Source organism: Aquila chrysaetos, chromosome 26 (assembly GCF_900496995.4).
Source record: "Aquila chrysaetos chrysaetos chromosome 26, bAquChr1.4, whole genome shotgun sequence".
NCBI classification, from domain to species: domain Eukaryota; kingdom Metazoa; phylum Chordata; class Aves; order Accipitriformes; family Accipitridae; genus Aquila; species Aquila chrysaetos.
The window spans coordinates 16,464,327-16,478,449 of NC_044029.1; the positions used below are offsets into that span (position 1 = coordinate 16,464,327).

The 14,123-nt window shown below is 42.8% G+C and overlaps 1 protein-coding gene across 1 annotated transcript in view; it reads right to left on the bottom strand.

The window, feature by feature from the left end:
- Positions 1-10,480: 10,480 nt before the first annotated feature.
- The window catches only part of HMGA2 (high mobility group AT-hook 2), a 121,255-nt gene continuing 117,612 nt past the window's right edge, over positions 10,481-14,123 (bottom strand). Inside the window, exon 5 of the mRNA XM_030003180.2 lies at positions 10,481-13,622. Within this exon, the coding sequence (XP_029859040.1) occupies positions 13,575-13,622 (48 nt within the window). The 3' untranslated portion in view covers positions 10,481-13,574. The remainder of the gene's footprint in view (positions 13,623-14,123) is intronic.

Genomic DNA, 14,123 nt, shown 5'->3' on the forward strand with positions numbered 1-14,123 from the left:
CCAAGCTTTGGCCTGAGAATTGCAGGCAAGACTTGGGCCTGAGAAACTCAATGGGAGGGCTCCCGCTTCGCCCTCGGGGTATTTCCTCTGGGAAGAAAGGGTGCAGGGACCAGGCTGCGAGCAATGCTAAAGGATACAGGGAAGGCTGCTCAAGACTTTTATGTGCCCTTCGCTACGCTATGTGAGAAAGGAAGTGGCTTGTAATCTAAAATGGATTAAAAGCAATATCTCCTTTTCTACCCGCTGCAAAGATCGGTCAGTAGGATAAAAATTTAAAACTCATGGATAATAGTAATATCTGTATTTATACCAGCTGAATTGCTGGTTGTCCCAGTAGAGTTACAAAATCTTCAGATGAAGTGTTTTCAGTACCTTGCAGCATAAATGCTGACCCTTCTCCGTCCTCCCCAGATAACTCCAATCCTATAAAATGAATAAGAAGATGCATTTTAGATTTGCCCTGGAAAAGTGCTGTTGCGCTATCTTAATGTTCCAAAGAGAAGTTGTGTTTATTTAACACATGAACATTAGCAGCCAGGCAGGACAGTATGATCCATGGAGATCTGCACTTTTAAACTCAGGAAGTACAAATCAACCTATTTCTCATTAACCTTATCTCAAAAATCTAGTCGATGGGACATACTCTTTAATTTTACTCCTTTTTCAAAAAGCCCTTCCCTCCTCCAGGACCGCTGGTGTTCGCTGCTTAGATCAAACCGCCAAAGTTAGCCATCAGGCTATCTGCTAACTACTTCTTGGATGAAGACATTCTTCTCAAATTGTTCATAGACTGCTCCCCTCCCTTTCTGCTCAGGTCTGGACCTCTGGTTTTTAAATTACATACTGTGTTAGGCATCTTATCCCATCAATCCATGAGATCTCTTCTCTGCCCTCCTAGTTTCCTTTTATTCTAAAATAGATGGGTGCCATATGACTGATCTCCTGACATAATTAATTTCTTGCAAACCTGTATCATTTTAGTGGTTTTTCTACCGCACCTTTCTAATCTTAGCAATATTCTTCCCATAACAATAGAGTCGGCCCCTCGCGCGTGGTGCTCAGAAAAGGCTCTCATCAGTGTGCTTGACACTGCTGGAATAGCTTCAGTGGATTTAAACATCAGCCCTATATACCCAAAGAGCTCGCCTGGCTTTCTGACAGCTGCCTAGCAGGGTGCAGATGGTTTTAGTTTATTCCCCATTTACCACCAAATGATTTCCCCCTTAAAATTAATAGAAGAAAAATATTTGGAAAGTGATAGCTGGTTGTTAGATATTACTTTTAGTGTTCCTGTTCATATTTTTCTTTTCTTTCTTTTCTTTCCCATATGTGCTTGTTCTTGTGATCTTGCAGGGTTGTAAAGTTATGATTCAGCAAAGCGCTGAAGGTGAGAGCACGGCCCCGCTGATGCCGCGGCCGCCGCTGCAGCCGGGACCTCCTCCCCGATGTGCCTTCTGGTGGGGTGCTCAGCTTGGTCACCTCCACGACAGCACCCCGGCTCTGGGCTCACCACCACCTTCAGGATGAGGAGGAGGAGCAGCACGGGGATGGGCTGCAGCCCGCGGGTCAGAGCCATCCCTATGTTTGCCCGGGACACGGTTTTGGGATGCAGCATGTGGGTGAGGGAGGTTTTCAAAGGGGGTACAAAGAACCCCCCGTTGTCTGTGGTTTATTGCTTTTGGGGACGTCCAGCCTCTCGATCCAGACCATCCCAAGGCTGGAGAGAAGAGGAGGCTTTTGATTCATACAGAATTGATAGCGTCTATTGAAATTAATTCCATATGGGGAAGTAAGCACTGCCTCCGCATAGTAACACCCAGTGTGGAGGATACTGCCGAGTTCAGGCTCTGACTCCGAAAACGCTTGAAGGCAGAACATATGTTTTGGGGGGTTTTGAAGTACCACAACCCATGAGATATCTAAGGCAGCATGAACGTGTTTCGTATAACCCATGAATGCAAAAAAAAAAAAAAAATCTCAGAAGGCTTGAAACTTTTCTCATACATATTGTGCTCAAACAAGTTTAAGTGTGGTTTCTGCAGGGTCATTCCTCATTTATCCTCGTATGATGAGAATAACCCTTGCCTTCTAACTGGATCTTGTGGAGGTCTAATCTAGGTGTTCCGATGGGCCTTCAGGACACCTGCCCCCAGCTCCAGGGAAGTGCTGTCAGGTATTACCTCTGCTGCTCCTGTGCATCTCCCCTCTCCTCCTTTCAGCCGAGGAGGCTCTGAAAGTGTTTTGGCCTGAGTTTGATAGGCCGACTTCTTCAGTGGCGTAAGGCAGAGTGGTTTCATTGATTTCCCAGAGCTACACAGATTCACACCATCTGGGAAACTGACACAAAGGATTTACAGTGAAAAAGGTACATCATATTTTTATTATTTCCTGATGTTGTTTTATTGTTATGACATCACGTTCTAGACAATGATAATTCAAAAGCCTCCTTTTATAGCCTTTTTACTGGGCTGCATAGATGGAGGTTTAGGCTCCGTTCAAAGGCTTGACTGTGTAGTTTTCACTCAAACTCAACCCAGCACGGACAGAGTAGGCGCAGCAGCACCGAGCCCGACGGCAGTATTGGTAGAAACGAATATTGGCTTTAACAAACCAATCTGAATTCCAGGAAGTGTCTGGCATGTTTTGATATGTTTAATTGTGATATTATCTATAGCTGAGGGAATCTGATCAGGTTTGGGCTTGCAGTCTCCCATGGCCTGATGCCATCATCTGCTCTGAATCAGGAAGAGCAGCGCTGATGAACTTTCCAAGTCCCGAAGAAGCTGCTGGCTCTTATTTGAAATATTTGTCCTTGCTGTCCGTGACATAAGTGCACTCACAGAGAAGCAAGTCTCAGCTGAGATGGTTGTTTTCCACCAGAAATTTAAAACTTTGAGCATTTTTTTCCTGTCTCTCATCCTCAGCCCAAAAGGAACATGACTGGACAGAAAGAGCCTGAAGTTAAGTCATGTAGGTGCTACATTCACTGCAGTGAGACTTTCTTTTAGGGGAGACAAGGAAGTATGTCTTGTGTAGAAGTGTATTTAAGCAGGATGACTTGTGATTGAGGACACAAAAATTTTTTAGTCTATACCTCTAATTAGCTCTTCTTTTTTAATGAATTGTTCCAGGTGATTTTAAGCAGAAAGTATTTGAAAAATTACAGAAATCAGATTAAGAAAGGTAAGAAAACAACTATTTTATACTACACAAAACACGTCCCACTGACTGCCCAGCTGGTGCAGCCCACCTGGCCCACCCATCCTTTGGGAGAGACTGCAAGTTTTACATTAGCTCTGGTATTTGTTGTGACCATTGACACTGTTCCCCCCACTTCTTGAGTGCTATACCAAGGGCTGGACAAATCATAAAGCAAAATACACAATGATAAGAAACTGTAGTGATAACATGACACCGTTTTTTTGCCTTTTATTTCCATGTTTTAGATGTATACTTAAGTTTGTTTGAGGCTAGAACTGACAATATAACAAATGAACATCTCCTGGCAGGTACGTGACAGCAATGTATAGCAGGACTTCAAAGTATGTTTGATCTTAGTGCCCCTAATGTACTAGGGGCATCAAAGAAGGGACTGGTGCATGTGACCAAATACCTCTAAGCTTTAACTTTGAAATTACCCTAGCCTTTGACAAGAAGCGTTCAAGGGACAGGTATGGCAATGCCTGCCTGCTCCAGGCAATGGGTTGTGTTGGCTCGGAGGGGAGAGGGGGGTCTATACTGCCTGTGTCCCTTTCCCAGTCTGCAGTTAGTTATTTCTGTGAAACTGGGATGCAAAGCCTGAACCCTCTTCTAGATTTTATGCACCTACCCTGTGCATGTGACGAAGACAACTGTCTTATCTCCCTTTGGAGATACAGCTGGAAGAGGAGTGCAAGGGTTAGAGCAATTGCTCACGAGCAGGAGCTCTCAGCTCAGCAATGTAATTGGAAACGACCCATATTCCCATTTTTTTGGAGCTAGGTTAACATCACTGTCTCAGCTTCCTGAACAGTCAGTGGGGAGGGATCAGTGATTCATCCCACCCAGCTTAGACCCATATTTTAGGAAGGAATGAATTGCCCTCTGGCTGATGAAAACCTTAGATGAGACATCTAACTTTTAAATGACTAAAGCTCGGTGACACAGATCTCCTTCTAAATGCAGAAAACCTGTTTAATTTGGCTACTCTTTTGACCTTTATCTGGGAAAAAAACCCACTAACTTTTCATCAACACCAAACACTTTAAGTTTACTTTTTTATTTACTGCTATCCCACTGCTTCCTGAGGTCAGCCCTCCTTAGCTTGTGGGCGTTTGCATCAATTGAAAACACAGCGTGGCTGCTCTAATGCAATCCCCTACACCTCCATAGACTATGAAGGCACCCGCTCATTTTACTGCTGCTGTCAAAGTGTCTTTTAACAGCCCTCGTGCACATGGTGGGGGAGGAAAGCTTATCCCAGAGGTTTGCACTGCTGACATTATTGCAGGGCTCTGTCACTGAGGGACTCAGTCCCCTTGGAGCAGGGAAGCCTTTGGACTTTTGTCACTGGGAAACAGAGAGACACACACACAAGGTGTTTGTAGCCTTACCTCTCTGTGCATCACCTTCCCGGCAGTGTTAAAATCACGTCTGTACATCTCAGTCACCCATTGCAAAACTGTGGGGCTGGTGCAGGTGCACTGAACTTACAAAAACAAGGAGTGTTTTGGAAGCTTCTCAGATGAAGGTTGGCTTTTCTCTGCTTAGTCTCCACTAGATAGGTTTACTGAAATCCACAACAATGGGTGAAAGGGAAACCTCATGTAAACCAATTTAACGCTCTATATACAGTACAGCAGCCTTAGTGAGGGACTAAAGCGAGGCCAAATTCAAGGCCAGATCCTGCAAAGTGCTAAGTCCCTCAGGTCCCAGGGGCAGGATGATCAGCATCATCTAGAATGAGGCCCCTAGACTGTACCGTGCTTGGTGAACTTTCAAAGGCGCTTCAGAGAAGTCCTGATCTTACCAGTAAGGGTATCTCAAAGTGACTCTATTGTAGAGCGTAATGGAGTTGGTGCGCTAGCTGTGATAGTGTGGAGCAGGCAGGGAGCGGTTACTGCTGAATAGTTTATTGATCTGTTTCCTCATTTTTAATGTTCTAGAGTAACTCACAGCTATGCTTAAGCAAACAGCAGAATGTTAAGTTTATTGGGAGCTGTGTGTTAGCCTCTGAATTTCCATAAAGTATTTGAGCAGAAGAGAAGCAAGGTGTGTAAACAGCACAGTATCAGCAGCCTTCCATCTCAAACAGCTGGTGTGAGTAGGGGCAGCGGTCCCAGCCTGTTGATACACTCTGGGATGCCCTCTGCTCTGCTCTGCATGTGTGCATGTGAGTGGTTTTGAACACTTTCTCATTTCCAAGCCAAGCAATTAGCCAAAATTCAAGGCCCTGGCTGTAGTTTCATTTAGAAAGACAAATTGAGTCAGGTGTTGCTTGACCCAAGCCTGCCTCTTCATGAGCAATGAACTGACTGTGATCTCCCAAGCAGAGCAGGAATGGACCAAGGAGCCATACGCAGCTTCTTTGCTCACAGGTTAAGTCTTTGTAGTCTGCACTTGGGCCAAAAGCACTCTTGCTAAGCCTTCCTCCGGCCATGCTCCCAGGGCTATTTGAGTCACTTTGTCGCTCCTTTCTCTGCTTCTGTTTTTCTCTTGCTTTTTTTGCATATAATTTACCATAATAACAATAAAATGTCTTCCACGAATTTCTGTGTATGGAGCAGAGGTTGCAACTTTAGCTGGTCTTCACTTCCGTGAAAGGGATTAATTATTGCTAACACTCATTGCCATAAGCAGCTCCAGTAAGATTTCACCGAACTCCTCAGCACCGTTTTCTTCACTGCCTCTGTCATTTGTGTGCACCCCCTTCTGTGCCTATTTAGCTTCATGATTTTGCAGGTTTTGGTGTTACCAGAAAAGTCATTACTTATCCACGACCAGTTACTTTCAGGGCTGCACGTCCTAGGAGTGTATTTAAGACCTTGGGATTCCCCATAATGTAGAGTTCAGAAAAGTACAAAGGTAAATCTATGCACTACAAGCTGCTCTAAGTCAAGATTTCATGAGAAAAAGGCAATAGTAGAGGTCATCCTTTCCAGGTCAAGGCTAATTGCTGAAAAGAATGGAAACAGCCTTGAAGTTGTTAAGGGAAAGGGGATAGACAGAAGATTATGAATGCTTCCTGTGTTCCATAGGAAATGAAAACTTCCTATTTTCCTTTCTTAAGCCTATTTCCTATTGAAATCAGGAGCTATATCATTTAATTGTGTGTATTGGTTAAGAAAGATGGGGACTATTTTCATGTAACACACACATATAACCAAACCGAGGTGTTTTGTGTCAAATTCTGACACAAGGAAGCCAGCTTCCATTCCCAGCATGGTTAATTAAGTGCTGACGAAGCAATTTAATTCGAAGGATTTTAATCAGAAGCTGTAACTTTCATCCCTATAAAACTGTGAATAATGATGCACTGAAACTTATTTATGAAACAAATCTCCCTATTGGTCTGGATAATACAAGGCTTCTGACATTCATTCTGGTCTCCTACCCTGTGCTGTGCCATTGCTGTGTTGTTTTTTTAAATACAACACTTTGCTGAGGTGCCAGAGGCACATGTGACAGAGAATCACCAGAAGCCTTTGAAAAATCTAAAATATATCTGTATTTTTGAAAATGTTAAAAAGATACAGTCACAGTTATGGTCCTGCTGTATCGTTTCACGCACCCAAGGACAAACAGAGATGCATCTCACGATTGTAAACTGTTTGCAAAGGTGAGAGTGGGGTTTTTGTTATGGCCACCTCAAACACAAGTGCTGTGTCATGAGCTTTGCCACACATGGTGCTGCTTAGGGCAAGACCCCTTTCTCCCTGCAAAGAAGTAAGGTGATCCACAGTGAGGTGGATCTCAAGGGCGTTGCTAGTAACACAAGAACAGCCATATGTGGTCCTGCTTTTCTCCTGCTTTTTTCCTGCTTTTCTCCTGCTTTTCTCCTACTTTTTTCCTGCTTTGGGGAGACCAAAAGTCTGGATCGCGGCGGGGAGATGCCAGTGGGTGACTTTCCCCAGGTCTTGGACCTCATTGTGCGTTTGTTGGGATATAAATGCCAAACCTAAACCATCCCAAACTGAGCACATTATGAACCTTTGGCAAAAATAGTCTTATAACAGCACCTTAGATAGAGATCAATTTGTCTTGGCCCCAAGCGCAGCTGCAGTCTAGGAGTGGTAATTCATTGTAAACACGTTTTGAGCGTGTCAGGCCTTATAAAATCCCTATCTTAGATTATGATGTAGCTTTAAAGACAATACTCTGCAGTTATGTAGGACCAAAGTAACTCCTTCTATGCATCTGCTGAGCTGATTTGTTTTCAAATGTTGATTTAAGTTTTAGTTTTTATTATGTGATATTGCTAAAACTATGGTTTTATGGCAAATGTGTTCCAATGCAATAAAAATGTGCTTATTTTTCTGCCTACTCCTTGAACTAAGAATAAAATGCCTTAAGGGACCATATATATTTAATAGATTTTCTGAATTAAAAACCCCTATGATTAAAATCATAATCTTTGGTGGTCCCACATAATATTTTGTAGCTGACATTCATATACAGTGTAATGTAATCTTGGTTTTTGATGAGACCTGCCTTTGCTAAGTTTCCTCTCTGGCTAATTAATGTTTCTGCCTGCCATTGATTTTTCAGATCGACCCAGCTTTCATTTGTTATTTTCTTTCACTGATTATTTTAATAGTGTGCCTTAATGTAGCATATGTTTGGATTCCTGCTCCAGTTTTATCCTAGACATTATTAACAATGTAAAGCTCCTCCTTTATATGACAATGCTAATGTTTTTTAGCTGTGCTTAATTAGCCCCATCTTAGTCAGGAAGCACCGTTGAAAGACTTGTGTCTTATCTCCTAATGTTTCAATTTCCCCTTTTGCTAGCAGATAAAAGCTGATGATAATCCTGTGCTGCAGGTTTGGGACACAACCATCTGCAGCCTTGTTTTAGAGTGTAAACAAGCAGGTTGCTTCCCACTTACACTGCTACCACAGTGGACTGTTATCTTCAGGCTAATGGTAATTACATTTGTGTATCTTCAGAGGATGTTAATTACAGGACGATGCTCTCTTTTTCCAGAATACTGGAACAAGTGCACTGCAAGTCTGGAGCAATAAAGAGGGGGAAAAGCATTAAATCACAGGTGGGAAGGAAAGAAATGAAACAAATTTCCAAAAGGCTGTTCGGGTGGCAAAGGCAAATAAAAGAAGAAAAAAGACACATTAAACCTTGCTGTCACATGGAGGTGAATTGGCCAGGAGCGTGAGAGCGACAGCAGAGCGGATCGCACTGACTGAAGGAGGTGAGGACGGTCGGAGCAGCGACTCGGCTAGAGCGGGATCTGGGTGCCGGAGACATCCCGGAGCAAGGTGGGCTGCGCTCCTCCTGCGCCTGCGAGTGAGGGCGGGTGGCAGGGGATTGAGGTTTCCCCGTCACTAGTGTCTCCTAGCATGGGGCGCAGCCCGTGGGTCCGGGAGCCAGGCAGGAACAGAGCATTAACCCACACTCACTGTGCCGGCTACGAAACATCCAGACAGCAAGGATGTCTGTGGTTTTCAGACAAAGTATATAACGCACAGTGGCAGACATTTGTTTGAATGAGCAAGTAGCTGTAACGAAGCTTCAGTTGGCACTATTTCTGAATCAAGAAGGCCTATAGCAATTGGACCTTTATTTGTACTAAAGACTATATGCCAAAGGACTTTTGTATGTTTAAAAATTAATGTGTTCAGGAAGATGGTGGGAGATTAAAAAAGGATGAATCGAGAGACAGAAATTCTACATCCATGTATGCAGAGGTGCTGGAGTGAGAAACATTGCTTCATTCAGGCTTCAGGTGAAGTCTGAGGTGTGACAAATCTGACTCCTCTCTTGCGATCAGAGGAACATGTTATTGCCATTGCGCTGGATCCTGTCTCTAATGATGACCGGACCAGATGGTTTGGTTTTGAAAAAAGCTACGGACAATTAAATTGCTGTGGAAGGCACTGGCAGCGCCAGCTTTCAGTAATTCCCTGTCTTTTTGGGGATGTGATGTGGTGGGAGTGGAAAGCAAAAGCAGAAACTTAATATGACCCTTGCCACAGGCATCTTGGATAAAGCACTCTCGATCCTGCAGAAGCCGATTCGTTTTATACACACAAATAGTCCCACTGTGGCACAAAGCGTGCAGAAGTTTATTGGAAGATGCCCCGAGAAGGGAAGTGGGAGTGAAGCAAGCTGGAGGAATGACTAATAAGAAGTAAAGGGGAGCTAAGCACAGGGTAGCAGAAGTTCAGCCACTTGGCTGATCCATCAGGTGTGTGGGTTACAGCTGGAGCATCTCATCAGATAAAGTAACAGGAAGAGCCAAGTGATGGCAACCACAGGGAAGAAAATCACCAGGAAGACTGAAAAGTGGAACGATCCTTTAATACCACCAAGCAGGGTGAGAAAGGAGAGGAGGATACATAATGTGATGAATGCAATTACTCACATCTCTGACTCAGGACTGAATGGGTGTTACTACTGAATGCTTTTTTTGTGATTGTATTTTGGTTATTTTACAAGTAACTGAGTCCAAAGGGAACATGCCGTGAAGCCCTTGGGAAAGCAGAGGTTACTAGGCCAAAAGGGATTAGGCAGAGAGTCTGCAAATGAGTGAACACAAAGAATGTGTAAACCTAAACATCTGAGGCATTCATATCTGAACAATCACCTTAGGTGAGAGAGGCATGGTTGCACCACAATCTTTAAATCTCACTGTAACAGGCCAGGGGACCGTGTAAGAGCAAATGAAAGAGGAGAAGCCAGAAGAATCCTGCCCAACTTGCCTGTGCCAAACACACAGAGTTTCCCAAGCTCCTCAGTTTGTGCCCCAGACCGTACCCAGCCACATCCCTGTCCCTGCTGCTCCGAGTACCTGCTCTTTTTAACCTAATGGCCCATAACGGAAACTCCACAAGCTTGGATGCAAACTGCGATCTTGCCTAAAAAAGAGGAGAAGGCTCGTCATCTTGGCGGACCCCCTGAGAGGCAGGTCCGAGGCCAGGCAACAAACCCCATTTCAGCCTGGCCCGTGCTATGGTGTTTCCCGCCTGGTGGGTAGGATCACTGCTCCCCAGGGGCACGGCTTCGCCCTTAGCTCGGCACAGTGAGTGCCAGGCCAGGAACGGGTGCCTCACCTTTAGGGGAGCCTCGTAAGACGTGTCCCTCTGCCGAGTGCCCACCCCTGGGACCCCTAACAGCAAATGCACTTCTTCTAAGGCACACGCCTCCGGTCCTGGGACAAAAAAAGACTACTTGCATGCAAAGTTTTTACAAATTTGGTCACTGTGACCAAACTTTATTACCCATTTTATGGAACTGTGACAAAAGTCTAGGAATCGAACAACATGGGGATCACAGAGGCTATTATGTTTATTGTGCTGAACAGACTGTGATAATCCATTAAAGGAACATTTTCAACAAGCAAGCGATTCGAAGTACAATCGTAGACAGCAACTCTACACGAAGAACAAAGCAAAAAGTTAGAAGACACTCAAAAGAAAAAGTAAACTGTAGTCAAACATCTTGAAGCGTTTTTTTCCTGCAAACACACCTCTCTTGCAGAAATGGTAGAAGAGTTAAATGTCCAGTCTTAGTTAGCAGTGACCAATGACAGCAAAGAACAGTCGTATAAAATTTATCTCCCACAAAAATAAACTATATATATAAAAAATTTTATGATGTTCTCACTGATTCAATGGCCACATGCAATTTTTCAGTCTGAAAAAATGAGGTATAGTAGGCCCTAAGAGGTAGTAATGTGTTTTGATTGTACTACAATATATAGAAAATACAAGATTCAGTTCATCAGAGTGGTAAGTCTCTCGGAGGTTGAAGTGTGACACACACCCAGCGATTATTTCTGTGTCATCCACTGAATACTGTGGTTTTAAAAAATGCAAAAAAAACCCCAAACGGGACTTGCTAAGGCTTGATTCGATGCCCTTTGAAGTCAGCAGACTTCCTTCTACTGCCTTCAAGTGACGCTGGATTTGGCCTGTTAGAGCTACTGTATAGCTAGGATTATTTCTCTTTCACTTAATATTAACGTGCCTGGTTGTAATACTCCGATCAGCTCTTTCTCAGCGATTTCCGTCACTGAACCCTCTGCGGGCTTTCGAGGAGGTCCGCATTTCTTGACACTGCCTCTTGGAAGAAGCCAGTAAGTAGTTATCTTTAACTGCATTTGGCTCGGTACTAAAGCCATACCAACAGACGCCTTCCTGAGAAACTACCCCTGGCCCAGTTATTAATACAATGGTACAAAGTACTGACTAGGAAAGAGAGGAAGAAGGGAATAAAACAGAAATAGAGAAAATGAAATAAGAGAGGAGAGAGAGAGAGAAAGAACAACGAAAGTGAGAGAGAGGAGAATAAAAAACCTCTACATAAGAAGCATTTAAAATAAATCTGGCTGAAACATATTACAAAATCACATTTGTGTAAAATACACGAAAATACTTGTCAAGTATTTTCTTACAATCTACTAATTATTTTTTTTAAAACACATATTTGTGATTGCATTATGCAAAAGCTGAGCTTGTTGCTTCCCACCTACAAAGCTTCAAGTTTCTTTGAAGGTTTTTTTTTGTTCAGTTTTTTTTTTAATACGAAAGTAATTTAAAATGTGTTCATTTTCCACAAGTTATTTTACAAAAATAGTTTTGAATTAGGGATTAGTTGCAGTCCTAACTGTTTCAAACGTCTCAAAACTAATGCTGAAAGTAACAAGTTCATTCCATTTAAAGTCTGGAGGTAGGTCTTTGTCAATCAATTAGTCCATTTCTTTAAACAATTCATTTGAGGTACAAACTTGGACAGTAATATTTAAACATTACAGCTAAATTTTTTTCTATGTCATGTAGTGTCATTGAAGAAAATTATCCTTACAAACCTATCAGCAATTCAGTACAAAAATATATTCAAGTTAACAGTACATTACACAGAAGTCTAGCAGAGAATAGGGTAAGTACATTAAAAAAAAAAACAAAACCAAAACCAAAAACAAACCAAGAGAAAGAAAAATACATAGTCATGCCGAAACACAATAAAGATATTGCTTCCTTAACTGCAATTAAGTGTTGAAGTAGAAATAAGGGGAAAATGCAGATACTCATGATTATCTACCCAGTAAAAATTTCCTGCATTGAATGTGTATAGCAGCATGTATTTATCAGTCTGTTGAGTTATTTGCAAAAATCAGAGGTAGTATTGAATAGTGGGGTAATATTGCATCTGGTGCTAAAAGTGCTGCTTTGAATGAAAAGATGGAGAAATGCCACTGGCACAGAGGTGCTCGGTGAACCATCCTATGTCAAAATACATTGCTTAAAGTAATGCACGAGCTTAGCTGAGGTACGTGGTGTTGGTTCTTACATCATGACTGATGAGTAATGAGGAGAGATTCAATTCTTTTGAAATACTGGTACGGGGCGAGTGGAATTAGTCAAAACTAAGCAAAACATCTGGATTATTTATGTTCAGATAAATTCATGATTAATTTTGAGGTACCCTTCTGTATGTTTTAAAACACTTTTCTCGATAAAGACTTAGTCATTAATGGCATAAGAGTGTTTGGTGTCAGTCATTTTTGTTTCCATAGAAAACGCCTGGCTCTACAGAAAGCCAACTCCATCTGGCTTCCTATTGTCCAGAAGATGAGGGCTGTTCGTCTTGTTTACTACTACTACTACTACTACTACTACTACTGCTGATATGTTTGTATCTGTAACTATACAACGTATCTTTGTCTTTCTTCCCTTTTGCAAAATGAAAGTACCTTTTTCGGGTTGATTTCTTTCTTCCAATTACCAGCTGAATGAAGTGAAAGATCAGCTTTCAATTTTTTTCCTGAAATAACAGTAAGTCTTAAAAAAAAAAAAAAAAAAAAAAATCAAGTACAAGTCTACAAGAAGGTTACAAAAAAAAAGAGTAGTATCTATCCCTTATCTTTGGTGTTCTAAAACAGGGAGTTCACTAAGTAGGGAGTGGGTTGCTGGAAGTGTTGCAAGGCTTTAGTGTTACACACCCAGCCTTTCCTATTTCAATGCCCTTTATAATGACTATGTTACAAGTTTCTTGTTTATATGCAGTGCAGTGAATGACATAAACCTGATTTGGAGCTCTTCTTGACCCATTCACCCTTACTTAGCAGCTCAAACAAACTATTAGTAGGTTAAGAAAAAAGAAAACAGTAATTAAAAGTTGCATCGTTAATCTGTGTCCCCTGTGTGTTACAGCAGTTTTTCACTAAACCTGGGACTGTGAAGGGATTACAAAGAAGATGATTAGTCAAATCCTTTTTAAGGTTATGCGATTATTTTTTTTCCCCCCAGGCAAAAGTGGAAAGACCATGGCAATAGAAAATAAGTGGTCAAGGCAGTGTCTTCTCCCTTCAAAAGACCCAACTGCTGATGAGGTAGAAATTGCATGGTGCGGTCTCCTAGTCTTCCTCTGCCGATTCTTGTGAGGACGTTTCTTCAGTCTCTTCCTAGAATACACAAACAGAAAAAAATACTGTGGCGACTGTGCGTCTTAGGCTGCCACCTCACTCTTCTCTCACGCAGCTGACAATTACGTCCGGAGCTAACAAAATGCCCTTTACAGCTGCTGTGACACCTCAGGAAGCCACCCGGGGAAGGAGGTTCCCTGCTCTCTGACCCTCCCACTGTGCCTTGCCAGGCTTTCCTCCTACCCCAGGGGGTGCCAAGAAAAAGTTCTCTGTGCCGTGCTCTGTCATGGGCCTCTTAGGGCCAGCAGACATGGGCAGCCAGAAGGTGGAAAGCATTTTGAGCAGGTATCCAATGTTAAGCGGGTGCTCTGGGAAGCCTTCTCCTCCCCATCGGCTGTCCTCCTCCGCCCTAGTGCTGCCTTCACGTTTGCCGTCAGCAGGCCTGACCAAACACGATGCTCTTATGCTGCTTATTCGACAAATGTGCAGTACCTTTCAGGACATGGGCGGTAAACTGGGGGCAATACACATTTCTGATAA